This window comes from Xyrauchen texanus, chromosome 18, assembly GCF_025860055.1.
Source record: "Xyrauchen texanus isolate HMW12.3.18 chromosome 18, RBS_HiC_50CHRs, whole genome shotgun sequence".
In the NCBI taxonomy this organism is placed as follows: Eukaryota; Metazoa; Chordata; class Actinopteri; order Cypriniformes; family Catostomidae; genus Xyrauchen; species Xyrauchen texanus.
Window position 1 is genome coordinate 9,134,842 of NC_068293.1, and position 17,350 is coordinate 9,152,191.

A 17,350-nucleotide genomic window follows, 5' to 3' on the forward strand; every position below is an offset into this window, starting at 1 on the left:
AATAGCATGAATATAATGCCAATACAAGCTATTTGTGTGCAGTTCAAGTCATGGTTTAAAATGAGTAAATAAAGTAAGTGTTAAGGACCAGTGTTTAAACAAAGATTTAGTATGAATTAGAGATGCACTGATTGCAATTTTCTTGGCCGATTTCGATTTCCGTTTTTTTGCAAGTGTGACCTGCCGATATCGATTTTTTTCCGATTCCGATTTTCTTTCTAAGAACTATTATTAACCACATATACAAACAAAATCTACCTTTCTTCAATGCTAAATTTTATTTAAATAATAAAATAAATGATTAAACATTACAATTTCCCCCAAACTGCACTAAGTTACAGGATCTTCTCACACTTGAACAACTCTCAAAATAAAGTGCTCTGTGACTAGAAAGAGGTAGAAATAACAATTAACTGCAAATGAGTTGCTTTATATAACAGATGTCATTTTCCACTATTTTTATAAATTGACCTTTTTCTCTTTATTACTCGTCTAACAAAACAATTCCAAAGATCTGAAAAACTGAAGTGTCCAATACGCTCAACTTACGTTAGATGTCCAAATAACAGTTGTAAAACTGAGCACTGCTTCGGGAACGGCTTGTAACCATATCTGTCAACACTCCCTTTTTTCCCAGGAGTCTCCCGTTTTGTTATTTATCCCAAAAAAACTCCCGTAATTTGTATGGCCCAAACCACGTTATATGAATAATCAAATCAATATATTATTCCAAGGTGGTCCAGTTGCCAGATCTTGAATGAAACGCATCGTACTCACACAATCGACACATCATACACATTACAAATCATTTATGACCACAATCTGGCAACCTACAACCCATTTGTGCTTTTGATATCTGCGCAGGCAGTAGACGCGGGATGTTAAATTAAGCATCACTGGTAGAGGGGAGGAGAAGACTCAGCTGGTGCTCCGGTGAAAAAAAAAACAAAATATACATGTACATTTAATAACAGCTGGATGGAAGAATTGAATTTCATATCCCGAAGCCATATCGACAATGCCCACGCCTTTTTCAATGTGTGTCGCACTGATTTTAATATCGGACACGGTGGGAAAAATTACATTAAATCACAACGGCACAATTTGTATGTATTTAGCCTGCCTCTGCCATCCAGCACCCCACTTCCTCTCTCGGATTTGTGTACCCAAATGTTGACAGATAACAGGCTGCGTGTGTTACATGACACGAGATTAAACAACTCGGGCAACGCGACGTCGGAAAATACCTTATACTCTGTATCGAGTAAATTTATCAGATTTCTGAAGCCTCTGTCCTCAACTATGGAGAACAGCTGGTCATCCAGGGCCATGAATTCCATAATTTTCCTCGTAATTGCTTTTGTATTTTCGCTGCTCATACCAAGGAATGATAGAAGAGGCTGCTGACTTGTGACTGGCTCTGAGCTCTGGCTAGCTTTAGCCGCTTTCACATTTTAGCTTCTTTTTTAAAATGGGCATTTTCAGCTGGGTGATGGTGTTATAAATGTCTAATTAGGTTTGTTGATCCGAAAGTTATTGTGGTGGTTCCCCCACGGTTTACTTTGGCCTTACAATTATTACACATTTCGAACTTTATGTATTCTTCACTCACACAGTGAAGATCTCCCACGCCAATGACATGTTTACATGCGGCTGTGACGTTATTGCCTGCGCCGCTGGCAACAAAACGTCCGGCTTGGAATTGGTAAGACGTGAGGCTGACCAGCCGGTTACCGGTCCGGGCCGAGCATGCGGAAAATCGGCTAATTCCGGTCCCTGGCCGGTCGATCGGTGCATCTCTAGTATGAATTGTAAGATTAATGACTTATGTCTTTGAAGACCATACTGGATGAACTGCAGAAGTTCACATAAATGCATTTTCCTTTGTTGGTTGGCTGATGAAGGCTTTTGTTGGCAATTGATTGATAGTCTATGTATTCCATTTTAAGTAGTCCATCATTAGACCAAGGAGATGCAGGCAGAGTTCAGTGACGTGCATCACAGTTCAACTGGGACATCATTTTGGTGAGGCCTATCCTAAGTCCAAGGTAGGTTTCATATAAAGTATTCCATGTCTTATGGTTGGAGTTGGCATCAGTTCATCCTCTGAAGTCCATCATAATAGACAGAAGTGATGTTGGGCTGGCACTGGCTGCACTTAGTCATCATCACTCAGTGATATGTAGAAGTGGAGTCCAAGCAGGACCAGAGCTAGATCTGGCCAGCTCTGGTAACCTTGGGATATGAATCCCAAGATTGAGACAGGGAAACAAATAGAATAATATTAGCGTAGATGCCATTCAATTTATTGCAGAATGATAGATTCTGATAAATGTTTCTGGTTCTGGCAGACCTAACTAAAGCAGCCTAATTGTGAGTTAATGGATAAATTAGGTGTATGCCTGGTTGAATAGATTAGTCTTTAGTCTAGACTTAAACTGAGTGAGTGTGTCTGCATCCCGAACATTGTTAGAGAGACTATTCCATAGATTAGGAGCCAAATAGGAAAAGGATCTACCTCCTTTCTTGGATTTTGATATTCTAGGATCTATTAACAGGCCAGAATTTTGTGATCATAATGAACGTGATGGAATATAGCATGGTAGAATGTCACTTAAGTACTGCAGAGCTAGACCATTCAAAGCTTTGTACGTAGTTAACAGAATTTTAAAATTAATATGAAATTTAACAGATTGCCAATGTAATGATGATAAATTGGTGCTAATATGATCATATTTCTTGATTCTAGTCAGCACTCTGGCTGCTGCATTCTGAACCAATTGAAGTTTATTGATCTTGCTGGACATCCTCCCAGTAATCCATTACAATAATCTAGCCATGAGGTCATGAACGCATTAAATCATTTTTCGGCAATAGCAACAGAGAACAGAGATATGTCACAACTTAGTACATTTTCTGAGGTGGAAGAATCCTGCTCTACAAACATTGGATCTTAAAGGATCTTAAGGACAGATTGGTATGAAATATAACACTTAAGTTCTTCGCTGTAAAATAAGATATAACAGTACACCCATCTAGAGTCAAATTATATTGTAGTGCCTTATTTTTAGAGGTTTATGGTCCAATAATTAGTAACCTTCTTTTTTCAGAATTGAGTAGAAGGAAATTTCTGGCCATCCAATCTTTCATTTCATTGAAACACTGTTAATTTGGAGAGTTGTGAAATTTCATTGGGTTTTAAAGAAATATAAAGTTGGGTATTGTCGGCATAACAGTGGAAATTTATTCCACGATTCGTGATAACATCTCCCAGGGGAAGCATGTATAAGGAGAAAAGCAGAGTCCCTAAAACTGATTCCCATGGCACTCCATACTTGACTTTTGTTTGATTTGACAATTCCTAGTTTACACAGACAAAGTGGTAGTGGTCTGCTGAATAGGACCTGAACCATGCTAATGCAAGTCCACAAATACCAACATAATTCTCAAGCTTATTCAAGAGAATGTCGTGATCTATCATGTCGAAGGCAGCACTAAGATCTAAAAGCACTAGAAGTGAAATGCAGCCGCGATCAGATGAAAAGAGCAAGTTTGCAATTTTTTGTAGTGCAGTCTCTATACTGTGGTTGAGCCTAAATCCTGACTGAAATAGTTAATATATACAATTTATTTGTGGAAATGAACATAGTTGAGAGGACACTAGTATTTACAACATAAATGGGAGATTTGAAATCTCTGCTATTAACTGCTATTTTAAAGTTTCTCGGGACATGTCCTAAGGATAGCGAGGAGTTAAAAATATTAAGAAGAGGTTCTGAGATTTCAGGAAATACCTCTTTTAAGAGCTTGGTTGGTATTGGATCTAACAAACATGTTGTGGCTTTTGATGTTTTGAAAAGTTTTGTTAGCTCTTCATGAACTATGACAGCGAAGGATTGAAGTTGCTCGTGAGGAAAATTACGAGACACTGTTTTCTGAGGTACAGTGACAGATGATTGCATAATTCCAATTTTGTTTCTGATGATTTCAATTTTATCAGCTGCTCTATTGAGAGCATGAGTGTGATCATTGTATTATGATGTCATATGACGCAGGGCTTATTTCTTTCTTTTTGTTTTAATCGAAGGGGGGTGACACTATCAAGAGTGCTAGAGAAGACTGTATTTAGAATTTCAGTTATTAGATCAAGGTCTTCTTGAAGCTATTTTTAGTGGTCGAAAGAACAGTTCTACCTGAATGACAGCATGGTGTATATTGAGTGACATTAGCTGATCAAAGTATACAAGATACAAGGTAATGATCTGAGATGGCATCACTCCCATAGGATGCCATATGACAGAATTAAATCTAGCATATGATTATGCTGATGAGTTGGTCCTGTCACATTTTGTCTGACTCTAAGAGAGTTGAGAATATCGATAAATGCTTATCCCAATGTGTCATTCTCATTATTTATGTGAATGTTGAAGTCACCAACAATTAAATTTCTATCCACAGTAACTACTAGATCTGACAGAAAAAGGTGAACTATATACTGTAGCAAGGACAAAATAAGACAGACATTTTTTATTTATATCTGACGGTGTTACATTAAGCATTATTAGTTCAAAAGAAAACTTAAATCCTGTCCTCTGAGTAACACCAAAAACTTAACTGTGAATTGAAGCTTCTCCTCCTCAACCCTTCAGACGAGGCTCATGCTTATAACAATAACCAGGGGAAGTAGATTATCTGGTTTAAGCCAGGTTTCAGTCAAACAGAGCGCATCCAAACTATGATCTGTAATCATTTCATTTACAATTATTGCTTTGGTTGAAAGAGATCTAATGTTTAGTAGCCGTACCATATGATGTTTATCTGTATTTTATCTGTTATAAGTTTTACCTTAAAAAATAATTTTTAATTTTATTTATTGAAGGGTTTGTGTTTGGTAGTTCGGGGAACAGACAGTCTCTATGTGATATCTAGGTGATACAGTTTCTATCTGTTGTAGTTGATGTGATCTGTGTGACATCTCAAAACAGCTAGCAGACGTTCAGATTAGCCAGTTATTAAGAGTATGAGCCAAATTACTATAGAAGAGATCGGGACCTTCCCTGGAGGGATGGAGTCCATCACTATTTAGCAGGTTGTGTCTACCCCAAAAACTCTTCCAAATGTCAATAAAACCAAAGTGTGTGTGTTACTCGCTGGTCCAACCGCATCCGAAACAATATCTACCGGCTTCTCGTACTCACTGACCTCCACTAGCGTTCAGATGTGTGCCTGTAATTCATTAACCTTCATCAGCCTGACTAATTCCTTACATTTATCACATGTGAATCCCACACTGCGAAGTGATAATATGAGCGGATGCCATGACTTACCACAATTGTTTGTTGTTTGGGAGCTGGATGACCACCGAAGGTCAGGTCAGAGCCTGAGAGTGAGTTAGAGGAGCTGCCAGGCAAACGCTGCAGTTTCAGAAGTGATAATATGAGCGGTTGCCATGACTTACCACAATTGTTTGTCGTTTTTATGGTGGTTCCTTAAGATTGATGCAATAATCTGTGTAAAACACAGTGGAGAAAACGAATGCACGCAGTCGAAATGCGAGGTGTAGACAAGCTGAAAAAATTAAACGGGTGCGTGTGGTAATATACACGCAGTTGAAACGGTAGAAAAGTGGGGAGAAAATTAAGCATGTGATAAAATGGTACGATGAACGTAGCAGAATAAGCAATGCTTATCAGGCTAGCAAGCTACAAAAAAACACAGACTTGTGCAGCGTGTTGGCAGCAACCGGAACCGGAGATATACAGAGATATCCTTAATGAAAACCTGGTCAAGAGCACTCAGGACTTCAGACTGGGCCGAAGGTTAACCATCCAACGGAACAATGACCTGATGCACACAGCCAAGACAACACAAGTGTGGCTTAAGGACAACTCTGTGAATGTCCTTGAGTGGCCCAGCCAGAGCCCGGACTTGAACCCAATCGAACATCTCTGGAGAGACCTGAAAATGGCTGTCCACCAGTGGTCCCCATCCCACCTGACAGAGCTTGAGAGGATCTGCAGAGAAGAATGGCACAAAATCCCCAAGTCCAGGTGCACAAAGCTTGTCGCATCATACCCAAAAACTTGAGACTGTAATCGCTGCCAAAGGTGCTTCAACTAAGTACTGTATTAAGGATCTGAATACTTATGTCAATGTGATATTTCAGTTTTTGTTTATGCAAATTTTCTAAGTTTTCAAAAATGTTGTCATTATGAGGTATGAAGTGTAGATTGATGTGAAAAAAATTAATAATTTAAAGCATTTTAGCATAAGGCTGCAACATAACAAAATGTTATGGGGTCTGAATACTTTCTGAATATACTGTATTTATCAAGTCAAGAGTGAAGTTGGACCTTCATCATGGTGATGGCGATGTAACGGGCCTCTTTGATGATCATGGGCTCATAAGTTGCCTCCAATTTGGGAGCTGGATGACCACCGAATGTCAGGTCAGAGCCTGAGAGTGAGTTAGAGGAGCTGCCAGGCAAACGCTGTAGTTTCTTCATGTTCTCCTGCTGGATGGACTTCTTCTGAGATACAGGAACAGCCTTTACTTCAACCTACAACAAAGAGCACAGACGGTTAGAGGCCCTGGTTGATAACTAGAGATGCATTAATATGGAATTTCTGGACCGATAACGACACTTGTGCTTGTGGCTGACAATGTTAACTGATTATTTAACTTTTTGTGTTTAAACCCTTTCAAACTGGAGCATCCAGGAAATTAAAAAAACATATTTTACTCATTTAATAGTTTAGAACCTGGACTTTAACTACAGCAAAAAAAATAATGCTGAGGCTGCATTTTTAAAAGTTGAACTGTTTATAGCTTCACATATTGTCTTAAAAACAAGTACATGTTTTCTGAAAATAATATTTTAGCCACATGATTTCCTTGGCAAAATGGTACAGTACATGGTGAAATGATTCTGCTAACCTTCATGTTTGGCACATGCACAACATCTCCATATTGATCTTTGGTCTGCACCACAACAGTAGTGGGCCAGCCACATCGGATGTCATCTTTGTTCAGGAGGAGAGAGGTCTTCTGTGGGTCAGCATAGGAGTCTGGCTGAAGCCATCTGGGAGACCAGAATGGTTCAGAAATTACACAAAGCATGAAGCCTTCAAATTCCCAAATCAGATTCTTTGACCCCGTTTACACCTGGTAATAACATGTCTCAGATGATCCAATCACACGTGGTCAAGCAAGACACCTCACTGTTTACACCTGGTCGCTTAATTACGTGTCCTGTGACCACTTGTGTTAGGATTTCGAGGGAAGGGTCTCTGATTTCATAACGACATACATCAATGACCACGTTTACATGGACACCAGAAAGCTGTTTATTGTGAGAAAGCTGCTTAAGGCTCAAAATCGGTCAATGCGTTTACATGAGCTGTGTTAGCAGCTTTAACTTCACTACTTCACTCCTTAATCTAATCTCTTTACTTTACTGATGTCTTGGTCAGTAAGCAGCTTTCTCCAGAGTAACGCAATTTCCCAGCAACACTTGTGTAGACTTTGCTATTTTATTCTCTGTTGCTTCACTTAATATCCAGATATTCTGTAGCTGTGTGGGTTTCCTTTACTTTCTTTCGTGACCTGCAGGGAAATTGCACTGCAATAGTGGGGTTTCACCCTCTGGAGGCAACGGAGGTGCCAGCGCGATAACTTGGATTTTTTCTTATAACAACAACGACTTAAAATACCGTCATATATGGTCATACAGATAAGCGTAAGGCATCAATCGAAACTGTAAAGGGTCTACTTTTATTTGTGTCCACTAACAATAAAAACTAAATTCTGTGCTTTTGTAAAATACAAAAAACAAACAGAATGCTCTTTCTGCTGTCTCTATCTCCGTAAACATTTTTACGAAGCACATCACAAAAATGTACCTAAACTCGGCATACAATTGTTGCACAGATTATGACAAATACACTGATCAGCCAGAACATTAAAAGCACTGACAGGTTAAGTAAATAACATTTATTAACATTTATTTATTAATATTGCTACAATGGCACCTGTCAAGGGTGTGATATATTATGCAGCAAGTGAAGAGTCAGTTCTTGAATTTCATGTGATGGAAGCAGGAGGAGAAGCTTGAGGATCTGTATGACTTTGACAAGGGCCAAATTGTGATGGCTAGATAAATGGTCAGAGCATCTCCAAAACGGCAGGTATTGTGGGGTGTTCCCCGTATGCAGTGGTTAAATCCTACCAAAAGTGGTCCAAGAAAGGACAACCGGTATACCGGCGACAGGGTCTTGGGCCAAGGCTCATTGATGCGCATGGGGAGTGAAGGCTAGCCTGTCTGGTACGATCCAACAGAAGAGCTACAGTAGCACAAATTGCTGAAAAACTTTATGCTGACTATGATTGAAATGTGTCAGGACACACAGCGTGTAGCCGCACACCAGTCAGAGTGCCCTTGCTGACCCCTGTCCACCACCGAAAGCACCTACAATGGGCATGTGAGCATCAGAACTGGACCATGGAGCAATGGAAGAGGGTGGCCTGGTCTGATGAATCATGTTTTCTTTAAGATTATGTGGATGGCCGGGTGCGTGTGCGTCGTTTACCAGCCACAGATTGCACCATGGGAAGAAGGCAGGCTGGCGGAGGGAGTGTGATGCTCTGGGCAATGTTTTGTTGGGAAACCTTGGGTCCTGGCATTCATGTGGATGTTACTTTAACACATATTGTTGCAGACCACGTACACCCCTTCATGGCAACAGTATTCCCTGATGGCAGTGGCCTCTTTCAGCAGAATAATGCACCCTGCCACACTGCAAAAATTGTTCAGGAATGGTTTGAGGAACATGACAAAGAGTTCAAGGTCTTGAGACTTGGCGTCCAAATTCCCGAGATTTCAATCTGATTGAGCATCTATGAGAAGTGCTCGACCAACAAGTCCGATCCAAGGAGGCCCCACCTCGCAACTTACAGGACTTATAGGATCTGCTGCTAACGTCTGGGTGCCAGATACCACAGGACTCTTGTGGAGTCCATGCCTCGACGGGTCAGAGCTGTTATGGTGGCACGAGGGGGACATACACGATATTAGGCAGATGGTTTTAATGTTGATGCTGAATGGTGTACACCAATAGAAACCATGAAATGTCTACTTTTAAATGAACCAATTAAAATCCAAAACATACAATATATTATCTAATTATGTAATGCGTATGAACTCACAATGTACAGTTTTTCCGTCTCATCTCATTAGTGCTGCTCCTGACACACCCATTTTCAGAGCACACTATTCACAGGGTAATGACCTGGGATGAGCCATACAAATATGGTAAATGCCCGCATCAATGCTAAATAAATGGCATCAAGCTTTATCAGATTAACTGATTTTCCATTACTTTTGGAAGAAGGCACACTACACATGCAATAAAGCTCTTTTAGATGATCCTAGTCAGTGAGGAAGAATTCTAATTTTATTCAAAAGGAGCACAACTCTAAAGATGAACGGCTACCTTTTAAATAGCGTCTTGATCCAGCAGAGGATATAATTTCTGATAATTAAGTAATTTAAGTAAAAAAAGTAATCTATTCATTGTTCATGTACTGTCTGATAATAGGGTCAAATGGGGCAAAAGGCTTTGCTGGGATAAATGCTCATTTGATCTGATTTTTTCCCAAAACACTAAATAGCATTATTTTTATTCCATATTATATATTATTCCTACAACAATGGGGATTTATTTGATTATAGAATGATTGAGAGGTAAAGAAATGTCAAATTTGATCAAAATGAACAAGAAATGGTGCAACCTTTTCTAAAGTTTTTATTTTGAAGAAGCATTATATTCACTTGTTACTCTAAATGCATCTTGCAGTCTCAAACTTATTTGCAATATTTGCCAAATTATGCCATATAACTATTTCCTTAATATTTACACTTTCACAAAAAAAGTTATACTGTTAGATATAGTTATATAAATTATATTGTGCACTATGCTGTAAATAAAACTACCCCTTGCATACAGCATTTCTAAAACAAAAGCTGTCATACAAATACAGATTAAAGTCTTGTTTGAGTGTAGTGGTTGATTGACAGCTGAGGGGTGGTGCTTCACCGCTGTCAGTTACGCTTTCAGGACAGATTTACACCTTAAATGCAATGCTGTGTCTTTATGTGTTTTTTGTAGTCCAATCACAAAACGTTTTAAACCATGTTTACACCTGTACTTAACACAGACTACATGTAATCAGATCACCCATTACACATCTTTTTACTGTGTGTAAATGGGGTCTTTATGAATAAAAAAAAAAAAAACATTTTTTGAGGCAGACCTGGCGAGCCGGCCACCACTGGAGTTCTGCACGCAGGTGATGAAGTCCTCCAGGAATGAGTGTTCATTGGTCTGCAGGTGCAGAGGCAGGTTGCCCTCCAGTGCTTCTAGGATGTTGGGTGAGTGTGAGAGGGCTAGCCCCTTTCCCAGGAGCCCTGAGTGGGATTTACACACCTGCTCAACACAAACACATGATCAAAAACTTGCACTGTTGATGCGTGGCACTCAAACACACTAAACCATTCCTAATAGAGTACCTGGAGTGAGGCCTCCTCTAAAATCTCCAAATCTTCCTCCAGTTCATTTCCTGTAAGACAGTAAATTACTCGTAGTCAGATAAAACAAAAATACACGGGAAGTTCATGTAATTTTACCAGCGCAATAATGACATCTCCATAAATGACAAAGCAGCAAACAATCTCACCGATGTGTAGAGCTAGATCCTTTTTCATGAGTGCAGCTGCACACACACTTCCCAAATAGGCCAGTTCCTTCTCAAGCTGAATAATACCCTGAAATCACACCGTCACATAACAAACTCTTCACACCGTCACATAACTCTTAAATAAATATGCTATATGGATCTCTAATTATTGTCATAAACTATATATAAAAAAAATATATATATATATATATATATTATATATATATGATATTTTATATCAAGTATGGAATAATGTAAAGATTCTGCTCTTATGGAAAGAAATTAGTACATTTATTCATCAAAGTGGCATTCAACTGATCAGAATGTATAGTCAGGACATTAATTATGTGAAAAATTATTATTGCAATTTGAATTTTTTCCAGAACTTCTCATCAAAAAATCCTCTATGTGCAGCAATGACAGCTTTGCAGATTCTTGGCATTCTAGCTGTCAGTTTGTCCAAATTCTCAGGTGACATTTCACCCCACACTTCCTGTAGCACTTGTCATAGATGTGGCTGTCTTGTCGGGCACCCCTCACACACCTCGCAGTCTATCTGATCCCACAAAAGCTCAATGGGGTTAAGATCCATAACACTCTTTTCCAATTATCTGTTGTCCAATGTCTGTGTTTCTTTGCCCACTCTAACCTTTTCTTTTTGTTTTTCTGTATTAAAAGTGGCTTTTTTCTTTTCTTTCCATAAGGCCTCCTGAGTCTTCTCTTTACTGTTGTACATGAAACTGGTGTTGAGCGGGTAGAATTCAATGAAGCTGTCAGCTGAGGACATGTGAGGCGTCTATTTCTCAAACTAGAGACTCTGATGTACTTCTCCTCTTATTTAATTGTACATCTGCCCTTCCACATCTCTTTCTGTCTTTGTTAGAGACAGTTGTCCTTTGACTTTGAAGACTGTAGTGTAGACCTTTGTATGTCATCTTCAGTTTTTCAACTGATGAGTTTCTAGAGAAGGCGGTTTCTTTCTTTTTTTTTTGTTGCCATTTTTGACCTTTGACCATAGCCTACCAGCCCATTACATACTGTGGCAACTCAAAACCAAACACAAAGACAGTGTTAAGCTTCATTTAATGAACCAAATAGCTTTCAGCTGTGTTTGATATAATGGCAAGTGATTTTTTAGTACCAAATTAGCAATTTATCATGATTTCTCAAGGATAAGGTGGAGTGATGGCTGCTGGAAATGGGTCCTAACTAGATTTGATCAAAAATGACTTTTTTCCAACTGTGATGTGCTATTTTTTACATCAGTAATGTCCTGACTTTGTGATCAGTTGAATGCCACTTTGATGAATTAAAGCACCAATTTCCTTCCGAATCAGCAAAATCTGTAAATTATTCCAAACTTTTGGCCACCAGTGTGTATATATATATATATAAGGCGCTGTGTAATTTTTTTTGCATTTATTAGCCTTTTGATATTTCATTAAAATTAAAACATAAAAAATTAAAAAATACAACCTTTAATTAAAGTAATTCCAATTGAAAAAGGAGAAATATCTCATTATGAAATAAATATTTTTCTCCAAAATGCATTGGCCGTAATTATTGGCACACTTTTATACAATACTCTTTGCAACCTCCCTTTGCCAAGATAACAGCTCTGAGTCTTCTCTTATAATGCCTTATGAGGTTGGAGAACACATGGCAAGGGATTTGAGACCATTCCTCCATACTGAATCTCTAGGTAAAGTTGGTGGACTCTCCTCTTCAGTTCACCCCAAACATTTCTATGGGGTTTAGGTCAGGGGACTGGGATGGCAATGGCAGAACCTTGATTTTGTGGTCAGTGAACTATTTTTGTGTTGATTTTGATGTTTGTTTTGGATCATTGTTCTGCTGGAAGATCCAACCAGGGCCCATTGTAAGCTTTCTGGCAGAGGCAGTCAGGTTTCATTTTTTTTAACTGTTGGTATTTGATAAGAGTCCATGATGCCATGTATCCGAACAAGATGTCCTGGACCTCTGGCAGAAAAACAGCCCCACAACATTCAAGATCCACCATCATATTTAACCATGGGCATTGGGTACTACTTTGTCAAAAATATTATTTTTTGTTTTTGTTTCATCTAACCAAAAAACCCGGTCGCATTTGAAGTTCCAGTAGTGTCAGGCAAACTGAAGACACTTGAATTTGTTGTTGGATGAGAGCAGAGGCTTTTTTTCTTGAAACACTCCCAAGCAACTTGTAGTGATGTAGGTGACGTCTGATATATTTTTTTAAGACTTTCTGACCCCAAGACCCAACTAATTTCATGTTCCTCGTCACCCAGGTGTACTAAAAAAATTAAAATATGAATGGAAATACCCTTCAGATAAATTTTACTCATAAGCATTACTAGGGGTGCCAATAATAGTGGCCAACATGTTTTGGAGAGAAATATTAATTTAATGTGATATTTGTCCTATTTCAATTGTTTTACTTTTTGTGAATTTCAATTTGTTTTACTTTTTTATTTGTGTGAATTTTTTGAATGAAAGATCAAAAGGATAAACAATGCAGATTTTTTTTCACAGCCTTCTTTGATCATATTTACCAAGTGTGTCAATATTTTTGGCCACTACTGTGTACGTATGTATGTATATGTGTATACACACACACACACACACACACACACACACACACACACACAGAGTGAAATATATCTGAAAATATATTAAATATATGAGTGAAATATATCTGAAGTATATTCCCATTCATATTTTAAATTTTTAATACACCTGGGTGACAAGGGACATGACATCTTTCAGCCTTGACTTCCTGATTCACATGGTTATAAATATGAGGTAACAAGCCAAATTCATCCATTACAATGGGTAAGACCTAAGAATCAAGTTATGATGTGCAGCATAAGGTTGTTGAGATTCACAAAATGGGAAGTGGCTATAAGAAAACAGCTAAAGCATTGAAAATACCCATTTCCACCATCATGGCAATAATTAAGAAGTGCCATCAAATGGAGATGGTACAAATTGGCCTGAAAGAGGACGTGTGTCTATATTGTCTCCATGCACGGTGAGGAGCATGATTTCAGTTGCCAAAAATTCGCCATGAATCACAGCTGGAGATTTGCAGGAATTAGTTGGGTCTTGGAGTCAGAAAGTCTCCAAAACTACAATCAGACGTCACCTACATCACCACAAGTTGTTTGGGAGGGAAAAAAGAAAAAGCCTCTAATCTCATCCAACAACAAACTCAATAGTCTTCAGTTTTCCAGCAACAAACTCAAGCATCTTCAGTTTGCCAGACACTACTGGACCTTCAAATGGGACCGGGTTCTATGGTCAGATAAAAAAAAAAAAAAATGGTTTTTGGCAGTATACACCAAAGATGAGTTTGGCGCACACAGAGAGATAGCCATATGGAAAAGTACCTCATGCCCACAGTTAAATATGGTAGTGGATCTTTAACATTGTGGGGTTGTTTTAATGCCAGAGGTCCAGGACATCTTGTTCAGATACATGGCATCATGGACTCTATCAAATACCAACTGATAAAAAATCTAAACCTGACTGCCTCTGCCAGAAAGCTTAAATTTTTCCAGCAGGATAATGATCCAAAACACATAAAAATCAACTAAAAATAGTTCACTGACCACAAAAATCACGGTTCTGCCATGGCCATCCCAATTCCCTGACCTGAACCCCCCAAAAAACTTGTGGGGTGAACTGAAGAGGAGAGACCACCAGCGTGGGCCTCTGAATTTACATGATCTGGAGAGATTCAGTATGGAGGAATGGTCTCAGATCACTTGCCATGTGTTCTCCAACCTCATTAGACGTTATAAGAGAAGACTCAGAGCTGTTATCTTGACAAATGGAGGTTGCACAAAGTACTAAATACAAGGGTGCCAATAATTGTGCCAAACATATATTTGACAAAAACATTATTTTGATAAATTTTGCATTGTTTTTGGAATTGTTTGCTATTTATTTGAGGATACACTTTTGAGTATAATTTTGTATGAATTGATATTTGTATTAATATTTTGAATGAAAGCCCAAAAGGATAAACAAAAAGGAATTTTCATAGCCTTCTTTTCTCATATTTACCAAGGGTGACAATATTTTTGGCTATATTGTGCTGAATACTGTGTGTGTGTGTGTGTGTGTGTGTGTGTTTATATATATATACACACACATACAGTGCATTCACAGCACTTCACTTTTCCCACATTTTGTTATGTTACAGCCTTATTCCAAAATTTATTAAATTCATTATTTTCCTCAAAATTCTACAAACAATACCCCATAATGACAACGTGAAATAAGTTTGTTTGAAATCTTTGCAAATGTATTCACAGCCTTTGCCATGACACTCAAAATTGAGCTCCGGTGCATCCTGTTTCCACTGATCATCCTTGAGATGTTTCTACAACTTGATTGGAGTCCACCTGTGGTAAATTCAGTTGATTGGACATGATTTGGAAAGGCACACACCTGTCTATATAAGGTCCCACAGTTAACAGTGCATGTCAGAGCACAAACCAAGCCATGAAGTCCAAGGAATTGTCTGTAGACCTCCAAGACAGGATTGTATCGAGGCACAGATCTGAGGAAGGGTACAGAAACATTTCTGCAGCATTGAAGGTCCCAATGAGCACAGTGGCCTCCATCATCCATAAATGGAAGAAGTTTGGAACCACCAGGACTCTTCCTAGAGCTGGCCGCCCGGCCAAACTGAGTGATAGGGGGAGAAGGGCCTTAGTCAGAGAGGTGATCAAGAAACCGATGGTCACTCTGACAGAGCTCCAGCTTTTCTCTGTGGAGAGAGGAGAACCTTCCAGAAGAACAACCATCTCTGCAGCACTCCATCAATCAGGCCTGTATGGTAGAGTGGCCAGATGGAAGCCACTCTTTGGTAAAAGGCACATGAAAGTCTGACAGGAGTTTGACAAAAGGCACCTGAAGGACTCTCAGACATGAGAAACAAAATGATCTGGTCTGATGAAACAAAGATTGATCTCTTTGGCCTGAATGGCAAGCGTCTTGTCTGGAGGAAACCAGGTACCGCTCATCACCTGGCCAATACCATCCCTACAGTGAAGCATGGTGGTGGCAGCATCATGCTGTGGGGATGTTTTTCAGCAGCAGGAACTGGGAGACTAGTCAGGATCGAGGGAAAGATGAATGCAGCAATGTACAGAGACATCCTTGATGAAAACCTGCTCCAGAGCACTCTGGACCTCAGACTGGGAGTGAAGGTTCATTTTCCAACAGGACAACGACCCTAAGCACACAGCCAAGATAACAAAGGTGTGGCTATGGGACAACTCTGTGAATGTCCTTGAGTGCCCAGCCAGAGCCCAGACTTGAACCAGATTGGTCATCTCTGGAGAGATCTGAAAATTGCTGTGCATCGACGCTCCCCATCCAACCTGATGGAGCTTGAGAGGTCCTTCAAAGAAGAATGGGAGAAACTGCCCAAAAATAGGTGTGCCAAGCTTGTAGCATCATACACAAAAATACTTGAGGCTGTAATTGGTGCCAAAGGTGCTTCAACAAAGTATTGAGCAAAGGCTGTGAATAATTATGTACATGTGAATTTGTCAGTTTTCATTTTTAATACATTTGCAGAGATTTCAAACAAACTTCTTTCACATTGTCATTATGGGGTATTGTTTGTATAATTTTGAGGAAAATAATGAATTTAATCCATTTTGGAATAAGGCTGTAACATAACAAAATGTGGAAAATGTGAAGCGCTGTGAATACTTTCCGGATGCACTGTATATATATATTATTATTCAGGACATTTATGTCCTTAGTAGGGGTGAAACACTCCAATAAAAATTAAAAAACATCCAAATTATTTAACGAAACAAACAGAAACCACAATACAAAACTAAATGTAGGACACAAATATGTTTGAAAACAGTCATTATGTTTGCAAATACACAGACATTTCCTTTATAGGATTTACGTGATGTCATACCTCATCAAGACCAGGGTTAAACTCATAACCAACAGCTACACATTTGAATCCGTAGAAACAGGCCTTCTCATCTTTCACATAATCCGATGCAGTTTCCAAGGAGAAGAGCGCTTCATTACCTTAGATTTAAAAAAAAAAATAAAATCAGTGAGTGAGCCAGTGTAGCATAACTCTTGAATAATGACAGCAGCGTGGCAGATGTCCAAATAATGACAGTCTTCATAGAGATTCAATTCTGTAAACAACCCCATATTTTTCTGGTTGGAAGCTGGAGTTCATCTATCATCAGGGGCACAATGTTTCAAGGATTTATCTGATGACAGTGTAAAGATACTCACTCAAGGGCCTGGAAATAATGTTATTCAAACATGTCCATAAATTGTATTCACTGAACTGGTTCTCAAACCAGTGTGTTAATCAGCATGAAGGCATAATTCAACTTTTAACTACATAAAATATTAAAAATCAAACTTCTTCAAACTAGGTTTCATTATGTCAAAACATTTAGCAAATGCCCTGGAATAAAGACCTGATTATGGCCTTGATCATCCAACAAGTGGATTTTGGTATATTGTGCAATGGTTTGGACTATATGTATTAGGTGTGTAATGGGAGTGACATGCAATGTCTATGATATATTTGTATTTTATTTTTGGAGAAAAAAA

General features: G+C 38.8%; 1 protein-coding gene across 1 annotated transcript in view; it reads right to left on the minus strand.

Annotated features, from left to right (window-relative positions):
- LOC127659315 (E3 ubiquitin-protein ligase MYCBP2-like) overlaps positions 1 to 17,350 on the minus strand; it is a 171,533-nt gene that overhangs the window by 50,288 nt on the left and 103,895 nt on the right. Inside the window, 6 exon segments of the mRNA XM_052149082.1 lie at positions 6,354 to 6,560; positions 6,938 to 7,082; positions 10,313 to 10,485; positions 10,569 to 10,618; positions 10,736 to 10,823; positions 16,686 to 16,804. Of these exon segments, the coding sequence (XP_052005042.1) occupies positions 6,354 to 6,560; positions 6,938 to 7,082; positions 10,313 to 10,485; positions 10,569 to 10,618; positions 10,736 to 10,823; positions 16,686 to 16,804 (782 nt within the window).